The sequence below is a fragment of the Melanotaenia boesemani genome, chromosome 22 (genome assembly GCF_017639745.1).
Source record: "Melanotaenia boesemani isolate fMelBoe1 chromosome 22, fMelBoe1.pri, whole genome shotgun sequence".
NCBI lineage: Eukaryota > Metazoa > Chordata > Actinopteri > Atheriniformes > Melanotaeniidae > Melanotaenia > Melanotaenia boesemani.
In genome coordinates this window covers 23,446,018-23,471,260 of record NC_055703.1, presented here as the reverse complement: position 1 = coordinate 23,471,260, position 25,243 = coordinate 23,446,018, and the positions used below count along the sequence as shown (strand labels likewise).

The following is a 25,243-nucleotide window of genomic DNA, read 5'->3' as shown; positions in this document are numbered from 1 at the left end:
ACACTGAATTTCATATAGCTTTTACAGGTAAACTAAGCAGACAATCATCAGGAGCTCCTAAAAATAACTAAGAAAGCAACTAAATGTTTTACAACAACAGCGAAAGTACCAGAAACACACAAAAAAAACCTAAACAAAGGTAGCTCTTACTGTATAAACCCACTGGACAACTCAGTGCCTGTGTCAGCATGCAGACTATGAGGAATGGGGGGTGATCAGAGAGGAGTGTGATCCTAAAAATGTGACCACGCCTCTATGGAGGCTAGAGGCAGACTAGGGCGGCCCAGAGACCCGAGCCATCAGCAGCAATCTTGGAGCATGAACCCAAGCCACCCCACCACAAAGACGACCCCGGACCCACACAGAGGGTGGCAGAGGAAGGCCTGAGCCAAAGCCCCCCGCGGCCATGGGTTACAGCACCCAATGGGTCAAGATCGGGAGCTGCCTACACCACCAGAAACCAGCCATCCAGGACAGCCAGGACAGCCAGAGCAAAGGGCCCAGGGCAAAACAACAAAAAATAGTGATGATGTGTTCAAGGTACCCCAAAAACACGGGTGCAGAGGAGATAAACTATGTAATAAGTGATGTAAGTATGAGTTTTACTGATGCGGACATGCTAAAAAGGGTACATTTAGCCGGCAGCTCTATCTGAAACTACCAGTGCAGTCGTATTGCAAATGTCTGTCTCGAACAGAATCTCTCCTTCCCTAATGATGGGGACTCACTAAACGTAGCAAAAATGTTTAGCTTCAGGAGTAAGAAGATGGAAATAACTGATTTTAGTTTAGTTAAATGCTTATGTGGGGATGGCACCTGGTAGAGGAGCACCCCCATATGCAGAGGCTCCTCTATGCAGCCTGCCCAGGCTCAGGTCCTCCTTCCTGTCTAACTACTGTACAATACAAGCTAACAGAGCCTACAAAATCTTTAAAACACTTGGTGGAGGGCATGCATTAATGATGTCATGACTAATTGATTTTAATTGGTCAGATTTTAACGTAATTATTTTGCCTTCATAGCAGGCAGTTTTGTCATGCACCTATACAACCAAACACTCTCATGTTCAACAGAAAAGGACCAACTAGGTCATTAAAAATCATTCTGACATCAATTTCAATTGCTTTCATGGTTTTAATTTTCTGGCTGATCTTTATGAGTCGATTTATGGAAAGTCTCTTTCTTTGCATTTACAAAAATCAATTAACCCTAGCCAGAGGGATAAACAACAAGGATTCCATTCATGGACTTCCATTACTTATATAAAATAGTATATTTTACTCATCAGATGGCTCACCTTCCCGCTCTGTGAGCTCAAACCTCCTCCTTCCATCTGAATCCCTACTTGCTTTCCTCAGCACAGATTAGACCAGAATAAAATTGGATTAAGATAAATATCCAGAAAAATTCTTTCTCTACGGTTGGTAAATAACCTTAACTTGGGGATGTGTGCATGAATGCATGTGGATAAGTAAGAGGGGGGGCTTTAACTTGAGCACAGCAGGAGCAAAGCAAAGATGGCCAGAAGGGGAATGGGATGGAGTGGCTGTTTTTTCCTCTTTCATTCCCTCAAGCAAAGCCAATTTTCTCACAGAGTAAAATGGATTTCTTGGGAACAGGAGATAGAAACTGTCCATCAGCTCCACCCATCACACTGCATCACACTGCATGAGCATGTGTGTCTAAGATGTCAGTGATCAATGGTGCCGGCTGTCAAGCTGACCTGTGCAGCAAGAGGTCAGGGATGGGATTACACTGTGGGTGGCTTTGTGTCAACGAGCTGGTATCTGCCCATGAAAGAGCATGCGTCTGTCAACGTCTCAAAAGGTACATTATAGCAAGAAAAGACAAAAATAAAATAAAAAAATCTGAGCTTTGGAGCATATATTTGGCTGCCTCAAGTACCTTTTGACAAAAACAACCCATAATCCTGGCAGTTTAAGACTCACAAGGTTGGGCGATTTCTCCTTCAGCTTAAAGAAGAACTATTAAGTCTCCTTATCTTTATCTCCACCCAACTACAACTTCAAATCACGCTGCATTCACTGTAATTCAGATGTAGGAAGTCATAACTCTTTTTACACTTGGATTGTGCTTTGGTATAATCAGTGAGATAGAGCTGAGAGGAATACCGACTTCTTAAATTAGACTTTACAACAATGAGGAGAGTTAGATTAAAGTAACAACTCTGGTTTTAAAGAAAAGCAAAAACTTCTCACGTAGCACCACATCCGATAATCTTTGCCTAAATTACACAGAGTTGCCAGAAAAGCTCTGCAAAACGCAGGTGAATTAACTTCCTCTGACTCGTTTTGCATGTCAGTGAATCTGACATCAGGATACAACGCAGTCTTCTTTAAGATTGAAGTACAGTCTCTGCAGGTTTACTGTTTGCTCATATCGTTCTCCTTCTCACTGTCCACTTTATTTTTACTTCTTCTTTTCAATATATAAATATTTTATCACTACTGTTTCTACATGACACAGCAAGCTGATATAACTCATCTTTTTAATAACTGTAGTCAAATTTCTATTTATTTCTGATTCCAAATAGCTTATTCTTACAGTTAACTACTATTTTTGTATCATGATATACATATGATTAGTATATTTGGACTGTTAGGCTACTTTTTTGTGTAAAAGTAGCCATCTACCTATTTATCCAACATAATAACTTACTAATTTCAGTGAAAGCAGCCCACATAACAAATACTTCTCAATATTAGATGCTGAAAACCTTAAACACATAGAAACAGGGGCTTATAGAGCTGACAAGTGATGGAGGAATTACTTTGAGAGTTTTAACTCAAGCATAAACCTGCCTAGACGTTACATTTGTTTTGTAAATGTTCAGTTCGGTGCCACTATCTATGGCCAAACTGTAGAAATGAAAAATGTGAATATTTGGGAGTAAAATGTTCAGTGAAGGGTTTCTTTATCAGTGTGATGGGTGGCAGTCTGAGCCTGGCTTTCTGTGTCTGCTAGTGTGAACTCTTGGAATATTTACTGTGTCCTCAGTTGTGTGTTTAAATGACTATTGTCTCAATGAGACAGAGCATGTCTCTCCACTCCAGAAAACTGTCTTTATGAACAGAGCTGTATGTTCATTGCATAGAAAGGAGCTTTATGTGGCATTTTGGTCAAAGCACACCACATATGTTTCGTTAAGACCTCAAAGAAACATGTGAATTTGTGGGGAAAAAAAAACAAGAAAAAGTTGTTAAGTTTGCACAACTCTTTATGTTGTGGACAACTGAGGAGGACAACATATGGCTATTCTTAAGGAAATGATGGGAAATGTGGGACAACCATGTCTAATCCCCTGATGTGATTCCAATCATCAACAATCTGACAAACAGCACTGATGAAATATGGCTGCAACTTTAAGAGATGTGGGAAATGCTTTCTGAGGTCAGATTTCTGTGCTGCAGGAAGATGGTTTTAATCTGCACACATTTCATCCTGGTTTTTATTTTTAATCTTTCACAATCTTGTAGCCTGTGAGACATTCATACTCGCATAAATATCCAGCTAGTTGCCTCAAATAAAAAAAATCTATTTAGTGTTCAGTTTGAAGATCTATTAACCTATTATAAATAATAATAATAATAATAATAATAATAATAATAATAATAATAATAATAATAAAATTACTTATCAAATATTTATTCAGGTTAAGATTTGCACAAATAATCAACTTCACTGTTAACCTGTCAGGAATCTTTCCCACTTATCTGTTGGTTGTTTACACTCCTTTTCTCTGTGTAGCTGGATACAAACTACCCAGCCATGCGTAGAGTAAAATGTACTGATGCACACTTCATTGGCCATGATTGTATAAACAGTTCACCTGAGAGGCATGTTTAATGATCTGGAGCAAAAAAAAAAAAAAAAATTAAAAAATACCTTAGAGAATGCTTAAAGATGGAAAATACTTAAAATTTTAATAAACTGGCTCAAAATTGCTCAGCATGAAGCCATCTTCAGGAAGTATTTGCATAAAGACAAATATAGACACATTAAGATTTGTGTAGGGCTGCAGGGAAATATGTTCAGTAGTACAATTATACAAGATTTCTCCATTTGCTGGATGCTTTTAGGTTAAGTTAGGGTAACGTGGTGGTGGTGGCTGCGTGTATTTTTAGCAAAGCAGATCCTGGCAGGAATCAGTCCTGCATCTTTAAGTGCTGTGCTTATCCCACAATAACACTAAAACGCTGCAGATTGAGTGAAATGTGAAGTGAAATGTCAAAGCGTTTATTTTCCCTCAGCACGCTGACGTGGGATGGAGGTAGACGCAGGTCTGTGGTCATGTGTGTGTGCGTAACTTTCTGATAGGACACTGCAGTCTCAGGAGGCAGTCTATATGCAAGTTGCTTTGGTCACCTCCTGGAGCGCAGATTGTTGCCTGCAGGTATCCACAATGAGTTCAGCTCACATGAACATGAGTTCAGGATTGCTGTAAATCAGACTGTTAGTATCCTTCACCTCCGTGCCTCACTCCTCTTCTTCCTCTCATCAATGTAAAACCATTTTCTCCTGCCATCACTGCTTCACTTCTTTTAAATTAGCTGCATTTTTCATCTTCCACCTGCCTAAAGACGTGTTTTTATGGACAATATTTGAGTGTTTTCAGCATAACTTAATCTAGATTTGATGTATTTTGTGTCTGCCCATTTACAGCGTGATGCATTGTTATATTACCTCCAAGATTACTGTGTTAAAATCTAAAACAACCCACCAAGTAATATTGTTTTGTGTTGGCTGGTGGAGTGAAGCAGAGTTAACATAACTGTGTTTGGCTTAATGTCAATTTAAAATGTTTTACACTTGAGTTTCTGATCGATAGTCTAACCTTAATCCCACACTACAGAGAACCCACTGCTAACCCAAGCAAATATTATTTACTATTTATGCTTTATTAGCTCTAGGCTAACAATAAATGTAGTTTTATGAGCCAAACTTCAAAGTTGCAGCCTTGAGTTGAACATATTCAGATGACCAAAAGCATATTGTTTATTTTTATTAGGACAATAAATACTAAACAGCTTTGCTGTCCACACAGCCTCACATTGATCACAGCTTTTAGATTTTTGAGATAAATCCATGCTTGAAATTATTTTAGTTATTTCTGAGAGTGCTGTAGGCCTGAGGCTGACATGGGTCCGCACAGGGCTAAGCCTGACGAAAAAAAGTCTCTATGTTTGCTTCATATAATGATTCTTGTTGCTCTTGAGTCCAACACTTGACTAACATTTGTGATCAAGAATCTCTGTTCATTAAACTTTCAGAATCCACTATATCTAATTTTCTAAGAAAGTAGTTATATAACTACAACCCTGTCAGCCATTTGGCTGTAAGACCCATGGGACTGATGGCTGGTGACTTGTCCGTGGTCCTGATGCTGTCTGCACTGTGTGTCTTTATGTGTTGATCAATGAGCTGGCAGAACAGTGATATTGTAAGCATTACAGCATGTGTAGGCTCGGTTGTTGCTTGTCACCATGAACTGCTGGCAGCTAAAAGGACATTTTAAAGAGGAATCTTAGACAAGTCAGTGATATTTGGCCAGGATTAAAGAGAAATACAGTAAATCTCCAAAAGATTGAGCTGAAAATAGAAGAGAAACAGAGATGCTGACATATGAGTTAGCCTGTAGTAATTAGTAATTGCATGATTGCATCATAAGGGATGAGTGTAAAACTAAAGGAGCTTTTTGTACTGCGGAGCTTGTGTGAGTGTACTTGCTAAAAGTTACCTTAATGGTGTCTAATAAATTAGCGGCGGGATTGGCAACGACGTGTTGAGCTCTCCCGAGCCAGCCTGCCCGGCCTCTTCAGCCATCTGATCAATCACCAACAATAAAACCTTTCAGGAAATGAGTCAAGGCCTGGCAAGGGCACGCTAACATTCAGCTAACTTCTGTTGTTCCTGGTGAGATTCACAAAGCAACCTGCCGATGCCAAGCCCAGTCTGTCAAGCAGATTTGAACAGAGGTTGAAGGATGTTGAGACAGCTGCTGCTTCTCCAGACTAATAGCACCGTGTCACAAATGCTCATTAATTTATTTATCTTGTGCTTAATAAGACAAATAGATTATGTTTCGTTTTGTTTAATGAAAGACCACAACTGCTGGATTTGTTTCAAATTTATTCTCTTACTTATACTTAAATCCTTTATCTGTATATCTTTGTCTTGGGATATTTTCTGCTCATTTTAAGTATAATTAGAAATAAACTTTTACAACTACCTAAAAGTATGCCTTAAAATTGTTTTTATTTATTTAATGGCTATGCCAAATAAATAAAGTAAAGAAAAAGCACTTTCTAGACATTTAGCATAAAAAATAAAATAAAATAAAATTGTAATTTTTCCCTTCAGTTAGACAAACTAGACTTTCAAAGTCTAAACTTGTCTGGAGACTAAGGAGAAAGTTTTTCTGAGCAGGTCAATCCAGCTGTCGTGTTAGAAAAGCCTCTGGACAATAATTTTATTCAGCTAAAACTCTAAAGACCTTCTGTTGAGGAATTACAGCCATGTTTTTGGCTCTAAAATGAAGTCCGCAAGTGCGTGTGTTTTAAAAACTAAATCTACATAAGTAAAAACATCTTAACACAGAGTTTCTCAATCCTGTATGTTTTAGTTGTCACCTCTTTCTGATTAATTAAACTGCTTCTCAGGTTCTTTGCAAACCTGCTAAAGAGCCATTTATTTAAGTCAGATGTGTTCCAGTCTTTGCCCAACTGACTCCTTCCAGGCAGAAACGGGTTGTAAATATCCTAAATGATTTAGTAGATGGTTGGTGCATTGTTCAGGGATGGGTGAGAATGTTCTTTAGTTTGGAGATGCAAGTAATCTGGGAGACTTACATGGATTTTTTTTAATATGGTAAGTAGAGGGAATAACAGAAACGACTTCAGTAAAACGTGGATATAGGAATTAGGATTATTCTGCATTAAAATTATTTTGCCTGGAGGGAAAAATAATCCATGACAAAACTGTTATAATGGGTTTATGAATGATTAAGTGCGATGCATTGTCTTCTCATTAAATGAAAATGTCTATATACTGACTATTTTCTACTAGGTTAGAAATAAATACATGATTATTCATATCACTATGACTGGCGCTTGATTTTATTTTTATGAGGCTGCATAAATATTTCAGTTAACTGTTTATTTATGTGCAGCTTATTCATGTAGACAGCGTCCTAACGGCAAACAAACATTTAAACCTGAACATTTTTAAACTCATATATCAGAACCAAGTATCATCCAGTTGTCTTAGTGAAATAAGTAAAAAGATGTAAACACCAGTCATTAAGAAAACAAATGCTTTTAAAAGCATTGATTGTTGGAAAGTTTCAACGCTGGGCCGATACCAGGAGAGTTTGAAAAGATTTGTTAAAGACTAGAAAACTACCGCTCACACCTGCTCACGTCTAAAGACAAATGTTTAAAGTTTTAATTCTTATCCTAGTCTCAGACTAGGGCTGGGCGATTAATCGATAAAATCGATAAATCGAATTTTCCATTTCTGGAGATTAATTTTTTTGAAAATCGGGATTTTTTTTCCATAGTTAGTTAGCAGCAGACTTAGCCCTCCCTCCACACCAGAACGGTGTTTGTCTGACAGATTTTCAGTGAAGTGACCCTTCACTCACGCCTGGGATTTAGCTGTGCGTATCACTGCAGTGAGAAATGCTGCTCTCTATGAGATGCAGAAATCAACTTAACCCACAAACCCTAGTTAAGAGACAACCTTCATCAGGGGAATTATTTCTGCAGTGGATCCTGTATGATAAGGATCCAGATGGAAAGAGATCACGGATGCATTGTGTCGCATATTTCAATGTAAGATATGAAGTCGTTTATATGGTGGAAAAGCTATGACATTATGTGCTTTAGTTTTCTATATAAACAAATGAATGTTTTTAATAAGTTTATGTTTTGTAAAAGAAAAGGAAAAAAAATCGATTAAAATCGGAAATCGGATTTGGTTATAAAAAATCGGAGATTTTATTTTTAGGCCATATTGCCCAGCCCTATCTCAGACTGAGATCTGACAAAGACTGTGAATCCCTATTTACAAGGCTACAACTAGGTTCTTTCAGCATTTTATGTGATATGTTGGATAGTTGATATGGAACAGGGCTGATCTGCCCACAGCAAAGCAAAGAAGGGGAGAGTTTCCCTCCAGGGAATTACACATCATCATTACTAAATGTGGCTTTGCATCTCCACCAGGTGTTACACCGGCTCATCAGAATTTGGATGAATGAATGAGTTTCTATTCTTCTCTAATTTGTTAGATCATTATACTGTAACACATAAATGATCCACAGTAGACGATTACTTCTTAATAACCATCCGCTCCTCTTTCTGGACGGTCCACCGACGACGTTTCACCGACGACGTTTCACCACCGGTTTTAGTTTTTTTTTGCCCGTGTTCTGACTGTCGGGATTCCTGTTTCTGTTTTTGTCAGAGCTCATCTATTGGTTGTTGATTGTATTTTGTCACCACGACTTGCAATAATGTCAAACCCGTTGATATTATCGCAGACCCAAGACTAGAGAAAGACTGACATGAAACAGCGCAGATTGCCACCATAAACCTACCGATCAAGATGACTGGAGCGCGCTGTGACTCCAGTAAAACTCCTAAGATTTCCTAAAGACTTCCGTTTTTAGTCTGCGATTGTAAAATTGTTTGGTGTAAGCCCAGCATAAAGAGTTTTTTCCCCCTACACTGGTCATGAAACCCAGTACACACACTAACATTTGGTTTTTAAGTGCTATTGGAAAGTGTTTAATCTGGGATCAGTCCATCAAAGACTGCAGTAGTCAGTGTTTATCAGCTGTGGTTCCACTTGATATCAATAGAAACACAACACCCGGGTGCACACTTTAATTTCCAATAAGGGAGCTGCACTCTAGGCAACAAGAGTGAGCACAGCTCACTTTTTGTGTACAGAAACATTTGTATTGTGGCTGTAATGTCCCACATAATGGCTCTTACCCAACAGCAACAAAAAGATAAATTCAGTCCAAACATTGTAATTTCCTGGTTTCTTCTTCCTTGTTGCTTTTGCGGCTCACATGTCAGCTATACTGCTCAACACTGCCCCCACCAGTTTCTGGTGGTACAACTGTTTGCTTCATCAGGATACAGATCTGCAAAGGCCCCAAAAACAGAGCAAATGACGCACATAAAGGACACAGAAGATGGACAAAATGCTCCATATCAGTCTTTTCTGTAGAGCATAAATAGCCTTTAAGGGGCTAGCAGTGGTTACTGGACCAGCTCTGAATACATGGTAGCTGCCAGTGCAACAAGGTTAAACACAGCATTACTGGCAATGAGAAAGGACTTAACAGTCTTGTTTTAGCAGGTGTAGCCATGTTTCTAAACCCTTTGACACACACCGTTGTGGTGTGGAAGCAGCATTAGTTGAATGTCAATGGTGCTCAACTGTGATTACTCTTTGACATCTCTACCTTTAAAGGTCAATTAGACACCAGAGGATCAAGCTTCTGATTTGGATTTGGCTTTAATCTGAGCTTTTCTGTCAGAAACAATTGAAACAAATGGGGATTATTTGAATATTAGACAACATAACTAAATTAATACATATCATTCAAATACTTTATTTCTTTTTATGTGGATTTCGAAAGACAGCCTGCAGCTCTCAGTGATGTTTTTCCTTGAACTGCAAACTTTTCCCATCAGTGGATCTTCTCATTAATTCATTACTTCCAGACATCAACACTAGTTTCAGGTGTCTCCCTTCATTTGCCCCACACAATATCTTTGTTCATGCACTGCTTCCTTCTTCCGTTTACCTTTTCTGTCTCTCTCTGGGTTACTAGCTTTCATTCTCTCTGCAGTCCGTCCTTGCCTGTCCTTCCCTACTTGAAGCACTTAGCTTTGATTAGCAGAATAACTGGAAGCCTTTCATTTAGTTCAGCTCTCCATACATTCTTCGCTTGCTTCCTACCATCCTTCACTGCTTCCTTTCTTCAACGGATGAGGTTGCACGCTGTGACCTGGATGCAGGCAGGGATGTTAAAAGCCTGCCAGTAGGGTGCTCACAGCCAGTACCAGCTGTACTTTTACTGATCAAATTTTCATCAAAGGGCCAGTTTTTCTGAGTCTGAGCCAGACTACAACCAGCAGGGACAGACAGCAAGTCGCTCTCTTTTATACCTTTTTTCTCTGACTTCTCATTCATCATCTGCAAGAGAAAAATCGTCCTTCATCCTGAAATTTAGCATGTACGCTGCCAAAATGCGATCAGATGCTGTTTTCCCCAGCTGCAGATCTCCTAATAATACAATGCATGAAATGTCACTAGTTTGGATGTGAGATGAAAGCAGTTTTCTTCGCTCTAAAGTGACAACAGCAGAGTTTTAAATATGAGTTTAAGAGTCTGTTGAAAAGTAAACACACGGCTGTTGAATCTGAAATTCAGGTTAGTACACTTCAAATATTCACAGTGTTCTTGAATTATTTCTGGAACTCTGCGTCCTGAACAGAAAGTTTAGCAGTTTTAAGTGTTTATACACAAACTAAAAGTTTAACACTTTGGAGTTAAACCTGCAAATGCTTGACACGCCATCATCTTTCATTCAAGACCTAATTAAACACATTTTTAAAATTTCTGGCAACTGTCAGCTGGGATTTATAAAGTATTTTTTTATTTTATTTAATTTTCATTTCATTCCAGGGGAAAATCTAGCACAACTCGTTTAAAAGGTAAATACTCAATTACTCAACTCCACTTAAAAAAAAAACAAACCTTAGCTGACGTCGTCTGCACCAATTATGTTGGATTAGTTTGTTTCATGCAGTGTCATAAACCAGAAAACAAATGTCAATATTTAATCTTTTATTATTGAACATGCCGACTGGATCTAACGTTGACCAGACCTCCCCCTCTAATCTAATTTCAGTTCCAACCAAATACATTTGCTCTATGAACTCTTTGGGTTTAGGAGTAAAATATATCAGGAAGTTGGACAAAACTCAAAATAGAAGCTCAGAAAAGGAAGTGGCATAAAGCCCCAGAAGTCTTTAGTTTTAGATTAAATAAGTCGTCTTTTTTAAGTTTGATTTTAACTCAAACCTGAAACATTTAGTAGACTAGTTGTTAACACAAGCAAATTAAATAGTAATAATTTAAATCTTTTTCAAGTTAAGCTGTAAAAATATCTTTATTGACTCTGGAGCCTGTAATAATTTCAGAAAAAAGGAATATTGAAGTAAAACTTCAGTGTTTTAATATATTTCTGTGAAAACTTGGTTCATTCTTTTCCATCTCATATTAATCTGTTACTGAGACCAGCTGACATTGATGTAGTTCAAGCCCCTCAGTACCATCCAGCTTTCTTTTAGCCCCATCAGGTCTTTCATTTAGCTTCACACCACCAGCAACAGTCAGTCATCTTCTCCATCAAAAGCCCTCGGTCCTCCAAGGCCACCCATCAGCCATTTATCCACCACCCCTTTCCTTCAGGCGACCCTGACCCACAGCTGATGGAGGAAGACCTCTTAAAGCTCTGATGAAATACAGAGGGCTGTGAAACGAGTGAATCTCGTAAAAAGAAATGGAGCCGAGAGGCTGCTGAGAAAACGCAAGGAGACGGTTTGGCTTCCCTGTTTCACACCTGATAAGAGGATAATCAGCTCAGATGGTCTTAAAGCTGCTGTGTTCCATGATGAAGACGAAGAAGAGCGTGTAGGAAGCTCCGCTCCAACGTTCAGCTTCGTTGCTTTTGTTAATTTGCTTCAACATGCAGTTTTTTAGTCCTGAAAAAATGTTCCTGCCTTCTGTTTTTCCCCATTTTTTATCTATTTTATTTTCAGATAACCCTTCACTTTTGGGAATTTTCTAACCAAAAACAGTAAAAATGTTCTTTTTTTAGTTTCCTTGATTCGGCGCCTCTTACTTACAAAAGAAGAAAAAAAAGTCAAACTATCTTTTATCTTACTCTGTGACAATACAAATTTAAGTTTATGTACGTTTATCTTAGAAATAAAATGACTGGAGAGATGTTTTATTATTAAAAGTGGGATTTAAGTGATTTCTGAATTCAGGCCAATTAAGATGGAAAGTTGTGATGTAATTGTGACATTATCATTAATGCAAGCATCTTTTTTATTTTGTTTTGTCAGGTTTTTTAAGCTGTTGTGGACTCTAGTATCGTCCAGTAGGTAGAGAGGAAGGGGAATCAAAGAGAGAGAGGGTGACCTGCAGCAAAGGGCCCCAGCCTGGGATTCAAGCCTGGTCTGGTGTGGAGGAGCTGCAGCCTGTCTGTGGAGCAGCTGCTCTACCAGTTGAGCTAAACACCGCCCTCACACAAGCATCTGGCTACAACAAAACCAGCCATCTTCCATCATCTTTCCAACTGGTGCAACTTGCTGCTGCATCATGGGAAAAAGAGCACATTACCCCCGCTTCATCCTCAGTGCACTGGCTGCCTGTCCATTTTAGAGTTCATCCCCCATGCTACCTCTCTGGGCTGCTGCACTTGCATTCCCCTTCCCAGTCGCTCAGGTCAGCTGACCGGCTTCTCCTGGATGTGCCAAGGACTCAGCAAAAGCTCAGAGGGAACAGAGTGCCGTTACATAACAGAACGGCTTCATGTTTGGCTGTTTTTATATCCGGTCCTATAACCCCACCTCTTAAGTTTGGCTTCCACCCAGTTTAAGCTGCTGATTTTATTGTTTTTGTCTTTTATGCTATTAATTTGTGTCTTTTACTTTTTTTTTTATCTTTATTAGTATTTTTCTGAATTTTATCCATTTTATTTGTTTCTAAGGCATGTGGTCGGGAGACACAGGGCCTGAAGCTGCAGCTAGCTTGGGGGTTAACCCTGCAGAGGAAAAGCAGATACAGTACTCGGCTTGCAGCCAGAGGAGCTGGGGCATTTATTGCTGAATCTTGAAGCAAAAACTGCACACTCACCACAAAACAGGCAGTTTCTTACAGCAAACTCTTTCTGCTCCAGTCACATGCTCCGCTTTCACCCAGACGAGCGCACTTTAAACAGCAAATGTAGTTTTAATGGCGTTATTACAGCAAGTTTTATGCCGCAACCCTTCGTCTATCCCTCGACAAAGAAGAAGTGATGTTCTTCTCTGCTTTCTGTGTGTTAACGTGTTGAAATGTTCACTGAACTTGGAAATGGGATTTGCTTGTGTGTCTGACTCCTGCATGCACTCTCTCTCCCCGCTAACAGAGAAGCACTTAGCCTCACACTTCTGGTTCATTCAGCGCTGGGATGGAGATGTAGACTGTGTGTGGGTGGAGCACAGTGTCCACATGTGTTTATTAACAACCACATTACAGCAAAAGTGTCAATGACAACGAGAACGTCACTCAACCTAAAAACCCACTTGGTAACATCAAACCGAGGTGAACTTTGGAGAGCCTCTTTTTTAACTGGTTTTCCAGGTAGCGGGTCTTAAACTCTTAAAGGTGTACAGTCTTTTAGAGAAGTCTTTTTAATTTATTAGGAGGGTTAACTGTGCAGTTAAGACAAGGAAGATGCTTGCACAGGAGGCTAAGATACCAGGTTTACAGCCTGATACACCAAGCAGATAAAACACTAGAATAAGCAATCCTGTGGATACTTATCCTCTTTGGATGAACTATAGAGAATTTACATGTCTGTAATCAGACTTTTCAGAACATTTTTCATCCCCCAAAGCTTTATAAGTTTCTTCAGTTGGCTTCTAAAGCATATTTTAAGCAAAAATGTTCTTGTAAACATTAATTTTAACACCTGTATAACCACCATTGTTATCAAGCTCCAAAAAAAAACAACATTTGAGGAAGAGGTTTGATCAACCTGGATGGAAGAGCTTTCCCTGAATATCTAATGCTGTTTATAATAATACAGTTAATATCACTTGATATACTGAGCACAAGCATTCACTCCTCATCCTGTGCTCTGTATTATCTGTTCAGGCAATCAGCCACGGGCAGCTAAACCCCCAGTCGAAGTCTCAAACAATGCCGAAGCTCCTTACCTCTTTTCCAGACAGGTAGTAGGCAGACAGCAGGCCTCCGACAAACCGGATGTTCACCTCAAACACGGAGATTTCTGCATTCTGCAGCACAGATAAAAGAAAAAACAAAAATCAGATGACAAACAGGTTGAAGCCACATTTCTCCTCTATCCATCAGTGAATTTAGAAAGTAGAAAACTCTGCACTGAGGCTTTTACTCAGCCTCAGGGAGGATCAGACTGAAGTTGACTTTTCAGTCTAGACAGATGTCAGACAGCTTGACCAGCGCCACTCTGAATAAAAAGGGAAGGGAGCAGAGGAATTTTTCATCCTTTGATGTTTTTCCGTGGATGCATCATTTCAGGGTGTATTTTACCCCGTTTTACGTGTGCATGTAACACGCCACAAAAGAATTTCATAATTGATGTAATTTCCAGACGAACTAGTGGCTCAGTGAGCCGACTGTTCCATTATTTATGTCCAGACGGAAACGTCTCTCGAGCTTTCAGGCTGTCTGCCATGAAACCTTGTTAACCCAACATGACGCCTTCCGAGATCCACCAACTTTACAGCTAATGAGCCACTTATGTGGATCAGCAGTAAACTCTTTAACTGCTGGATGGATGGCTTCTCCTGTACATGTTTCTTTCCTTCTAATGCCATACAGCACCATGTCAAAGTCTTAATAAAGCTTTAGATCTAATTCATAGCACTAGTAGAGACTAGAATCTAGCCTATATCATGTTTACATGCAAAGAATATGAGAAAAACATGAGATATGCAGTGTAATGATAGTAAACAAATGCATTAATATATAGAACTAATCTCAGATGCATTAACTTCTGCAGCTGTGCATGCTGGTTAGCTAAACCAGTCTATCTGTGTTTGTCCCATTTAAATTAAATTGTCTTTATAATAATTCTCATGCTAATATTACAACAGTGATCCATTTTCTGTTATTGTGCAGCCCTGTAAGCGTATGTTTGCAAGTTCATTAATATTTAAACATGAAAAATGATGTGACCAACCTCTTTATTACCACAAGCTATATGTTAATCCTTGAAGCATCAACATGCTCCTCTTTGTTTCAAATAATGCTCCTATATAGTACCAACCCTGCAGGTAAATACAACCAGAAGGATTGTATTTGACTAAGGCCCAATCTCATCACCCTGCATGACAAAGATAAACCTTATCTAATCCAATCCCTCTATTTCTAGACAGAAATAATTGCACAAATAATAAAATCCTGACTTTGTCAAGCCATTTGTCTTAGTAGCAGAACAAAGAAGCATTATTCCTTTCTCACCCATCAAATCTTTATGAAGAGATTCCAGACTCTGATGAAGTTTTTGTGTGTGAGTGACAGCTCTCATAAGTCACTGCTGTCAAGCTGAGATAGGACAATAGACTGTTGTGTGGAGAAACAAATTATGTCCCAGACAAAATGTGTCCTGTCAATCTTCTCAAAGTCTGGATGACTGATAAGAAGGTCAATTGTGATGTTAATTCATCCTGATTAAAACCAAATTATTTCCTCTGCAACACTTAATATATATTTCCAACTCCACATCTATTAAAGTGATCTTCACGCTAAAACTGGGATAAATAAATATTTCATTTAAATGCTACCAGTTCAGAATAACACATTGTAAAGCAAACCATTAGAGCAGAGACTGGAGCATCATGTGTGTGATGGCTTTTAGCAGCTATCTCTGTTTTAGTGTTGGACAACGACCCTGTGAGTCAGCAGTTACGTGACGTTATCTCACTCTTGAAAAAGCTGGCAGGCGAGGAGTTGAGTCTCCTGATGGTGCAACATTTAGGCCATTACAGAGCGTGCAGGAAACTGACTAAGCACGGCCTTTTCTAATTAAAGACTGCAGCAAGATGAGCCAATGAGATAATGTCTCACCTAAAACTCTTCAGATTAAAGTGCATCTGATGATCTGTTCTATGAAAGTAAGAATGGATAGTTGGGGGATGGCACTATGTGATGACAAGAAGCACAACCTTCATCTAGGCTTCTCTCATCACATTTTTTACTGTGTGCAGCTTTCAGTCTTTTTCAGAGCATTTTTTTTTGGAGGGGGGGTCTCAGGAGTGTGATTACTCTGATGCTCCTTTCCTTTTAGTAATTTTAAAGAGTTGCTCTGCTGGGTCAGAGAAAATAAAATGGCAGTGATTTGTGTAGCTCCTGCAGAGGGAGGGTGACACTGTTGAGTTGATCCAGATGTCTCTGCATGACTCTCATGACGTTTCTAATATTCAAATGAAATTGACAGGATTAACAAGCACTAGATAATGCAGGTTCCACTAAAAACAGCACCTAAAAACAGTCTCTTCACCATGTTTTTGTTTGAAAACCCGTCAGAAGCACAACTTGCTCTCAGCCTGTCAGGTCTCCCTGTCTGGCTGTTACCTCCTCCAGGCTGTTACAGAATCAGTGCATCCATATTTGCAGTCGGTGTGCAAGTTTCTATTGCAACTGTCAAAAACATTAAAATGCGCAACATCTGAGCTATCTGACTTTATATAAGATTGTAGTTAAAATCATGATTTTTATCAGAGGTGGACTTTTAAGGACAGCCATATTGATGTTGACATGTTGCATGAGGTTTATCTGGATTTCAGGTTAACCAATGTGCAGTCCAGGGACAAACTCCACTGGTCTGTGTCATCACCAACTCTAAAACAAGCAGTCTCCCTCGTTTAATTGATTATTTCTTTGACTTAAAAGCAGGATGAGCAAAGGCTTTGCTAAAAGCTTGCTGCTGATCTATATTAGTCATGCTCTAGTGGAAGACATGATGTGTCAAAAATGACTATTAAGAAAACATTTTCAATCCATCTGATGGTGGTTTAATAGTTGCAGTCTACCTCAGCTGTCCCATGAAAAACACTTATTGTAAAGCAGTGCTACAAACTGTAAAATAAGCTTTGCAACTAAACTTTTTACTGCTGCAACTAATGAGCAGCTTTGGTCAGAAAAGAGGAAAATCCTGGAAATCTGGGAGGATTGTGGACAAAGCAGGAATTCCAGGTGTGGAGACACTCCAGGAGATCAGAAAAGCTGAAAGCTGCAGCTTCAGATATGAAGACACAAGATAAAAACTGACCCAAAGCATTTCTCTCTAAGGCAGTGCTTGATGTATTTAGCTGATGTATGTTTTGGTTTTCAGATACTTAAACTAATAACCACAGACATCCCGTTTGCAGTGACTACACAAAAAAAAGACAAACTGTTCTCCTGCCTGTCCTTAATGAGGAGTTCTTAATCGCAATGAGGCTGAATCTACACTAACGGCAAACATCAAAGAAGAGAGGCGACATGTGCATGCTGCACACAGACAGATCCCCATGTGCACATGTCGCTGAGCTCATCACAAACAGCAGAAACCAGCATCAAAAACATGCAGCGCTGCTTCTAACTAAAGCAGCGTTCTTCCCGTCGACTGTAACGAGTGTAAAACATCTTCTTCAAAGAGCTTCTCAGAAGAATTCAATTTATATCTGATCAGTCAGTTCACTGATTAACTGTTAAACACCATGCAACTCTTTGCAACATGAGTTTACTTTTGTAAATGTGGACCAAAAACAGATTTTCCAAGTAAATCATGAGTAGGTTAACCTAGTAAAAAGAAAGTACTTTTGTTTATTATAGTTTTTTATAGTTCTGGCTTGAATTAAGCAGACTAGATGCTCTAAATGTTTAAAGATGAGGTTCAACAATTTCATCTCGTCTTGTTTGTCTCCTTGACCTGGTTTATTTGTTCTGGATTCATCAAAGAGTCTGTGCCTCTGTTTCAGGACATGAGCCAGTAAGTTAGGCACTGAACCAACACTGGAACAGTTTGGTTGGAAAAACTCCCAAGTGACTCTTGATCTATTAATAGGAGAACTCTTCAAAGCCTGGATCATTGTTTCTGACATCTACAATGCACAAGAGAAATACACAAGTTTTATCTTGCGTCATCAACGACATATTCATGCATAAAGTATTAACTGCTTGTTATGTTTTTTTTTATATATTATGACCGGATATCAGAAAATATTATGGGTTAATTATGTTTAATTGAAGCTAAATTTAATTTACTGGAAAAAAACATACAATATTTATAGCATCGCTTCAGTTACTTGTTAAAACATATAGCTACTCAGCTGCTCCGTAGACATGCTAAAGTTGAAACTGAGCACCAAAATGAGGAAAAAAAGAGGATTTAAGAGACTTTGAACATGGCATGGTTGTTGGTCTGAGTATTTCAGAAACTGCTGATCTACTGGGATTTTCACACACAACAATCTCCAGGGTTTACAGAGAATGGTCTGAAGAAGAGAAAATATCCACTCAGCAGCAGCTGTTTGAACCAAAAGTCTTGTTGTCAGAGGTCAGAGGAGAATGGGCAGACTGGTTTGAGATGGTAGAAAGGCAACAGGAAGTCAAATAAGCACTGGTTCCTACCAAGATATGCAGAACAGAATCTCTGAACACACAACACGTCCAACCTTGAAGTAGATGAGCTATAGCAGCAGAAGACACACCGGGTGCCTCCTGTCAGCTAAGAACAGGAAACTGAGGCTACAATTCACACACACTCACCAACACTGGACAATAGAAGATGGAGAAATGTTGCCTGGTCTGATTAGTCTCCAATTCAGCTCCACATTCAGATGGAAGGCTCAGAATTAGGTGGAAACATCATGAAAGCACGAATCCATCCTACCTTGGATCAACAGCTCAGGCAGGATAATTCCCATGTCACAAAGCACAGTCTTCATCTGGTTTATTGACCATAATGAGTTCACTGGACTCCGATGGCCTCCACAGTCACCAGATCATGGATGTGCAGCAACTGTGTGATGCTATCATGTCAATATATAGCAAAAGAGGAATGTTTCCAACACCTTGTTCAATCTGTGATACCAAGAATTAAGACAGTTCTGAAGGAAAAAGGGGGTCCAACCAAGAGCTAGGAAGGTGGACCTGACCAAGCAGCTGCTGAGGGTTTGTAGCTGAGGTATTTTTCCACCAAGTTGTTTGAGGATAACTACAATTCTGTCTGAAAAGCAACCTTAAAAAAATGAAGGAATAAGATTTTCTGTTTATGTCGCAAAAAAATAAAACTTTTCACAATGTTGTTTTCTGGGACTTTCCCCCTCTTTTAGTTCAACAAAAGAAGCCAAATGGCTTGTTGCAGAACCTTCTGTTCAATCTTTGCACTTCAGTCTAAAAAGGAACTTTTTTCCCCAAATTAAATTTCCCTCTGAGACGAATCAAGTCTTTTTCATTCATTTCAAACACAGATCCTTACCACATTGAAGTCAAGGTTCTTCTCTACCCAGTCAGTAGCAGCATCAAACTCTTCGAACATTTCCATAATATAGAGGGTGTCCAGAGCATCCACTATCGTCGCTCCTTTTATGCTCCCTGGAAAAAAAACACAGAAGAAAAGATTAAACACAGATTCCCCAAATCCCCTGAGAGATGATGGATAAAACACAACAAATGAAAAAAAAAGTTCTTTGAATGCTGAAAGCTTGTTTTTGACATTACAAAGTATAAAAGACACCAGCTGTTGGCCTCAGACACAAAACAAAGAACAGAAAAAGGAAATAAAAACAGTAGAAGTTGAAAAGTTATGTTGGAAGCTGAGTAAATGATTTAGCAGACAGATGGTGAGAGGTAGTGATTATGGGCACTGAAGAAACGTCTGGAGTTCTGCTCATCTATAGTGATTAGCCTCATAGCAGGAGGTAAGACACACAGAGACACACAGACCATAATTTCAGCACAGTCATTACCCAAACCTCAGAACAAATCCAACACAGTAGTCTACCTCTCTGTAAAGGAGCTCAATAAATCATTAGCATGCAGAGCAGAGACCCTCAGCAAAGCTCTTAGTTCTCTTATGCTCATTATAAACACAGATTTTCATATGTAGGAGCGATCTGAACACTTACAGGTGAGCAAGGCAAAGGGATGGGGGGCGAATAAGTAACAGAGAGAAAGCAGAGAGAAAAACATTCATTCATCGGTGCAGGAAGGCAGAGCCAAGTTAGAAAAACTCTGAAATAACAAGGACAGAAAAACAACCCAAGTCATCAGGGAGAAGCTGGAAAATGACGTGGTTACAAAGTGGAGATGAAAGCCAGGACGCTGCTGGTTTGTTGGTTTTATCCCTCTCAGTGTTGGAGCGATTCAAAAGGAGCCGAAGGCTTTCCGTAAGATACAACGCTGAATCATCAGCTACGGGCACAGAGCAACTATTGACCATCATAACCAGAAACACTCCACTCTGAAGTGGAAATATTTATTTCTTGAAAATCACCACTGTGAGGTTTCAGTTCTGTTTCATATAAACACACTTGTTTTAACTGGTTTCTGGCAGCTTCTGAACTCTTTTAAACTCCAACATTGTAAGATATTTCGATGTATTACATTTAGTCAGGTATTTACTGAGGAAAATGATTCAAAATGACGTAAAGGCTGAAAAAAAAAAATAAAAATAAGTGAACCTGCAGGACTAGAAGCTGAGCAGGAGATGGTACTGGTTCACCTTGATAGGAATCATCAGAGCAGCAGCAACGCAGACAAAACACACAACTTTATTGTTTTTATTATATACTGGTTCAACAGAAACTTTGATCCAGATCGACTCACACATGAGGAGAACAGAGTGGTTACTGTACTGACCAAGCAAGTTTTCTAGTTCATCACAACCGAGCTGCAGAAGACAAAAGTTATCTGTACATCTAAACTCACTGGGACACACAAATATTAATAATTTATGGTGCATATCTTTGGCAAGATGTGGACGTTAAAACTTGAGCACTGTTATCGAAGTTTAATGGGATTTGTTGAGTCTGAGTTTACAAAAACTGTCCAATGACACTGAAGATGAGCTGCACGCCCAGTGAGTGAGAGTTGGAAAGCTGTTTCTCACTCGTATGTGATAGGGGTGGGCTGATTCAGCATTTAATCTATTCATCACAACGCAATTATTTCGATTCAATTATGATTCGTAACTGTTCAATTTGTTTTTCCTATTTTTTTTTACTTGAGACTGTAACACTTGTTTTTGATCATTTTTGATCATAAACATAAGAGATGTGCATGACGCCCGGATGAAGTGAGAAAAAAAAAAAAACACTAATTGAATTGTGAGGTACCTAAGATGGCACACCTCTAGGATTTAACCATCACCTCATTACATAAATGGAGGTTTTTGCAGACAAAAGCTGCAAACTACAGAAAACCTCACAAATGTGCTTTCCAGAGTCTGAACAGTAGGGATTAAATTGAAAAGTTACAGCATACAGGCTTGACAATGCTAGCACCCTGATGTTAGCCAACAACACCGGCCAGGAATGTGGGTGTATTCAAAAAATTGTCAAATACTTATTATTGAACAGGAACCATGTTATTAATCACAGAGGAAAAGGTGTTTTGTACCAGATGGTAGCTCTCTGAGCTAATTCACATCTGCACTTCCTGAGACAGAGAAATACGCTACACACAGTCTAGAAAACAACACAGAGCACATGTAGACATGTTACAGTAAAACAGCAGAGAAAATGCAATAAAAATACAGAGATAACAGCAATAAGAAATGGAGGCGTCACCCATCATACTTCTCTTAATGTCTTGTAAAATATGGTATTAGACTGTGACATTTAAAACTATTTTTCCTGGTAACACAACAAAAGATAAAATTAATGCCAATGTCATTTTTAACTGATTTTCTTTTCTGTGCAAAACATTTTGAAGTTCTGATACTTTAGTTCTGTTGGGAGTTTATTTCAATCTGTTATTGTTTTTAATGAGAATGATAATCTTTTTTCTTCTGGGAATGGAACTTTACATCCTGGATCCTGACCTTGTTATTCTACTCATCTGTTCAGACATTAATTTAATAAACTTTTTAAGTAGTGGAGGTGCCATAATTAGCATATCATTAAGGTATCACTGGTTATCTTGAAGGATAAACATACATTTGCATATTTAATGTAACTCTCTAAGTTTTATGTTTTGTGTTTGGAGAGTGTTTGATAGTAATGGTACTGATGTGTTTTTCTGTCATGGATCCAAATGATGCCAAATGATAAATGAGACAGAACCTACGCATTGCAGAGTTAACGAATAAGTAGTTTTTGTTTATTTAGTGTCAAATAACAGAAATCCTCATCACCTGGTCTTCTAAATGGAGACGTGCAACCAGAATCTGCTTCAGATCCAGTGATTGTGTAGTTACACGTTCTTCCTGCTTTTCATCCATCTCACATTTTCAGTTCACTGAAGCCTGAAGAGCGACAAAGAGACGACAAGACACTTTCCTTCTGTCCATTGTCCTGTCAACGCACTTCCTTCCCCCTCGCTGATCTTGCTGTATCTGTGTATACGTGCCGTGTGAGAGATCCAGATGGTTGGAGTGACACGAATACTAATGTGTCGAATGAGGGTAAAAACAAACTGTATGAGGAAAGTAAAGGTTACCAAGTCGATGCCATTTGATCTTTTAAAAGGGGGAAATAAATCTGAATATCTGGGCAAATACTGGAATGTTGTCATCTGGACAGGCTGTGTTTTAACTAAAATCTGTGAGGAAATTTTAGTTTTTGCCAAAGCTGCTTTGCTTCTCTGTAGAAAAGGAAGCTGTCAGTCAAATCGAAAGTGTTGCTTCATTCATCTGCATGAGGAAATGAAATTAAAAAGGCAAACTTGACTTCTTTGTGTGGAGGAATGTGACCATTTTTACCCAGCAGTTAGTGAAGTTAGTTTCTGACCTTTAAGCCTATCATCTGAAATATGGCAAAAACGGCTTCTGGCAATTTTAATTTCTTTTTATCTAATTAATTAATTTTATTTATTTATTGACATAAATTCTTGTAATCATTTTTATTGTCCCTGCTTGTTTCTATATATATATATTTATGTACACATACATATTATAAATAAATATTATTTTTTGTATTCTATCCTTTTTCTTATTTTCCTTATTCTTTTACATTTATATTTTATTCTTATATAATTTTGAATAAATGTTGGTGTTAAGTGTTAATGGTTTCAGTCAGAAATTAGGAAATAAATGTCAAACATTTTCCATTTAGACTAGTTATTTGTGGAAGAAACTCCGTTTTAAAATGTTTGTAGGAACTTGGGTGCTTGACAGGCAAAGCATGATATTTTCTTAGCCATTACTAATTTTTCATTTTTCACACACTATATGATAAATAAGGGGCAGAATGACCGGTGATGCATGGAAAGGGTATTTTTTTATCTGTGGATGATGTCAGACATCTTGTCAGGGACCACGGTGGCAGAAGGAAGCAACAATCTGCTAAAATCAGCTTTTTCCCAGATCCGGCACTTTGTGTTGTTCTCCAGATGGGAGGGCTTTTTTAGATACCCCGACAGGACTCAGCTGAGGTCTGTGAGGTTGGAAAAGTCTGTTGATCTTGGAGGTGATGCTGAGTATTTTGTTCCAGACCTGAGCATAGTGAGGCAGCAGATGGCTCAGCAGAGGGCAACGTCTCTGATGCTGCTGTACAACAGGAGCAGTCCTGGATGAGCAGGCAGTCTGCTTGTCACCATGGGAGTCTTTTTTAAGAATTTATTTTTATTTTTGCAGAAATTCCCAAGCAGCAGTGTTAAGACTCACAGCAACGAGCAGTTATGTTAAGATGCGAAAGACCTTGCCGGTTTCTCTCGTAGATACACTGAAACCGACCTCAGAAGCCGACAGTCTAACCAGAAGGAAAGACATAAAAAATAAAGCATGCAGCAGATATGAAACAATCTGCTGCCAAATAATTAGTTTCACATTTGTTTCGGTTCATGATCAATAACAAAAAGGCCAGTCTCAACAAGCTAGGCAGGCAGAGCACCACCTGTCTGTGGACTCACACATGCTTCAACCAATAAACCAATTCCCCTCCCCTTTGAAAGACAAGGAGGATACTTTAGTTTATTACTTTAGTGGGGGCACATTGGTGTCCATAGCAGACAATAATGGTAAAAATAATACAAAGGTTAATAAAACAGGTCATTCAAACCAGAGAAAAAAGTAAACAAAATACTCCGGATCAATGGTACACTGTCATTTATTATCCACATTCCTGGAGCCAACATTTATTTTGAGTTTAGCGGCGATCAGTTCTTCTGACTGATAAATGATTTAGGTGTCGGTAGTCAAAACTGGCTGATGGGTTTGTGATTTGGACCTGTGCAACACCTTTATTAAACATCACTAAAACTATTCAGGTTCACTTTTTTGGCCTCAATTTTTTCCACAGATCCTGATCAGACATTACATTACTGCTCACTAAATAAATCGGTTTACTATCCTCTGCTTTCACAGAAAGTAATATGTGCTTTTTTAGAAGAATAATCATTTAAATTTCCCTCTGTGTTCCGTGAATTTACTCCAACACTGTGATACATATCTTGATTCTGACACTTCTGTAGTAATCTCACAAGGCCCAGCTTTCGTTTAAGACTATTATACATACGGATCTTGTAGTTGTGAAGATATACTTTGATTTACTTATCAGGAGGCAGAAAAATTATGCCTCCTGATCATGAGGTTAAGATATATTTTAACCTACATCAGGGCTCTTCAACTCAATCTCAATGTTTCCCTCCTTGAACACACCTGACACAGATGAATGGGTCATTGTGGAGAACCTGACAAAAAGCTGTAGGATCCATTTTATTTTATTAAGCAGAGAAGCATCTGGAAGCTGAAGGACAGTGGCCCTCAAGGACCAAAGTTAAAGGACCCTGACTTACACATATATCTGTGCATGAAATTGAACAATACAGCATGACATGCGGGTTCTGCAAAATTAAAACACCTGGCTTGCACCTGCTCCATCACTGTATGCCTGGTTTTCTCTTTCTGTTGCTTCAATGTCAAATAAATCGTCTGAAGGTGAATGACGGGACTCGCTGAGGCTGATTTTTGCTCCTCTCTAACACTTCTGGGGGTCTTCATTATAATTTTTCATTTATTACGAGACAGAAGGAAAAGAAGACCTATAATAGATTAAGAATATTTCTGTGTAAGAGGATAACCAGTAATTGTTTTGTTAGATTCTCATAGCAGCTCCCACGAGAGCAGTAATTTATTTATTTTTTTAATATATGTTTCTGTAACCCAAGACCTGCAAGCTGAAGCTGACTTCTCCTCCAACACCATGCACTATAAATCATCATTTCAAGCTCCCGA

General features: G+C 38.8%; 1 protein-coding gene across 1 annotated transcript in view; it reads right to left on the bottom strand.

Annotated features, from left to right (window-relative positions):
* man1a1 (mannosidase, alpha, class 1A, member 1) overlaps positions 1-25,243 on the bottom strand; it is a 138,225-nt gene that overhangs the window by 62,892 nt on the left and 50,090 nt on the right. The window contains exons 3-4 of the mRNA XM_041975287.1: positions 19,328-19,443; positions 14,037-14,117 (exon numbers count right to left, since the gene is read on the bottom strand). Of these exons, the coding sequence (XP_041831221.1) occupies positions 14,037-14,117; positions 19,328-19,443 (197 nt within the window). The remainder of the gene's footprint in view (positions 1-14,036; positions 14,118-19,327; positions 19,444-25,243) is intronic.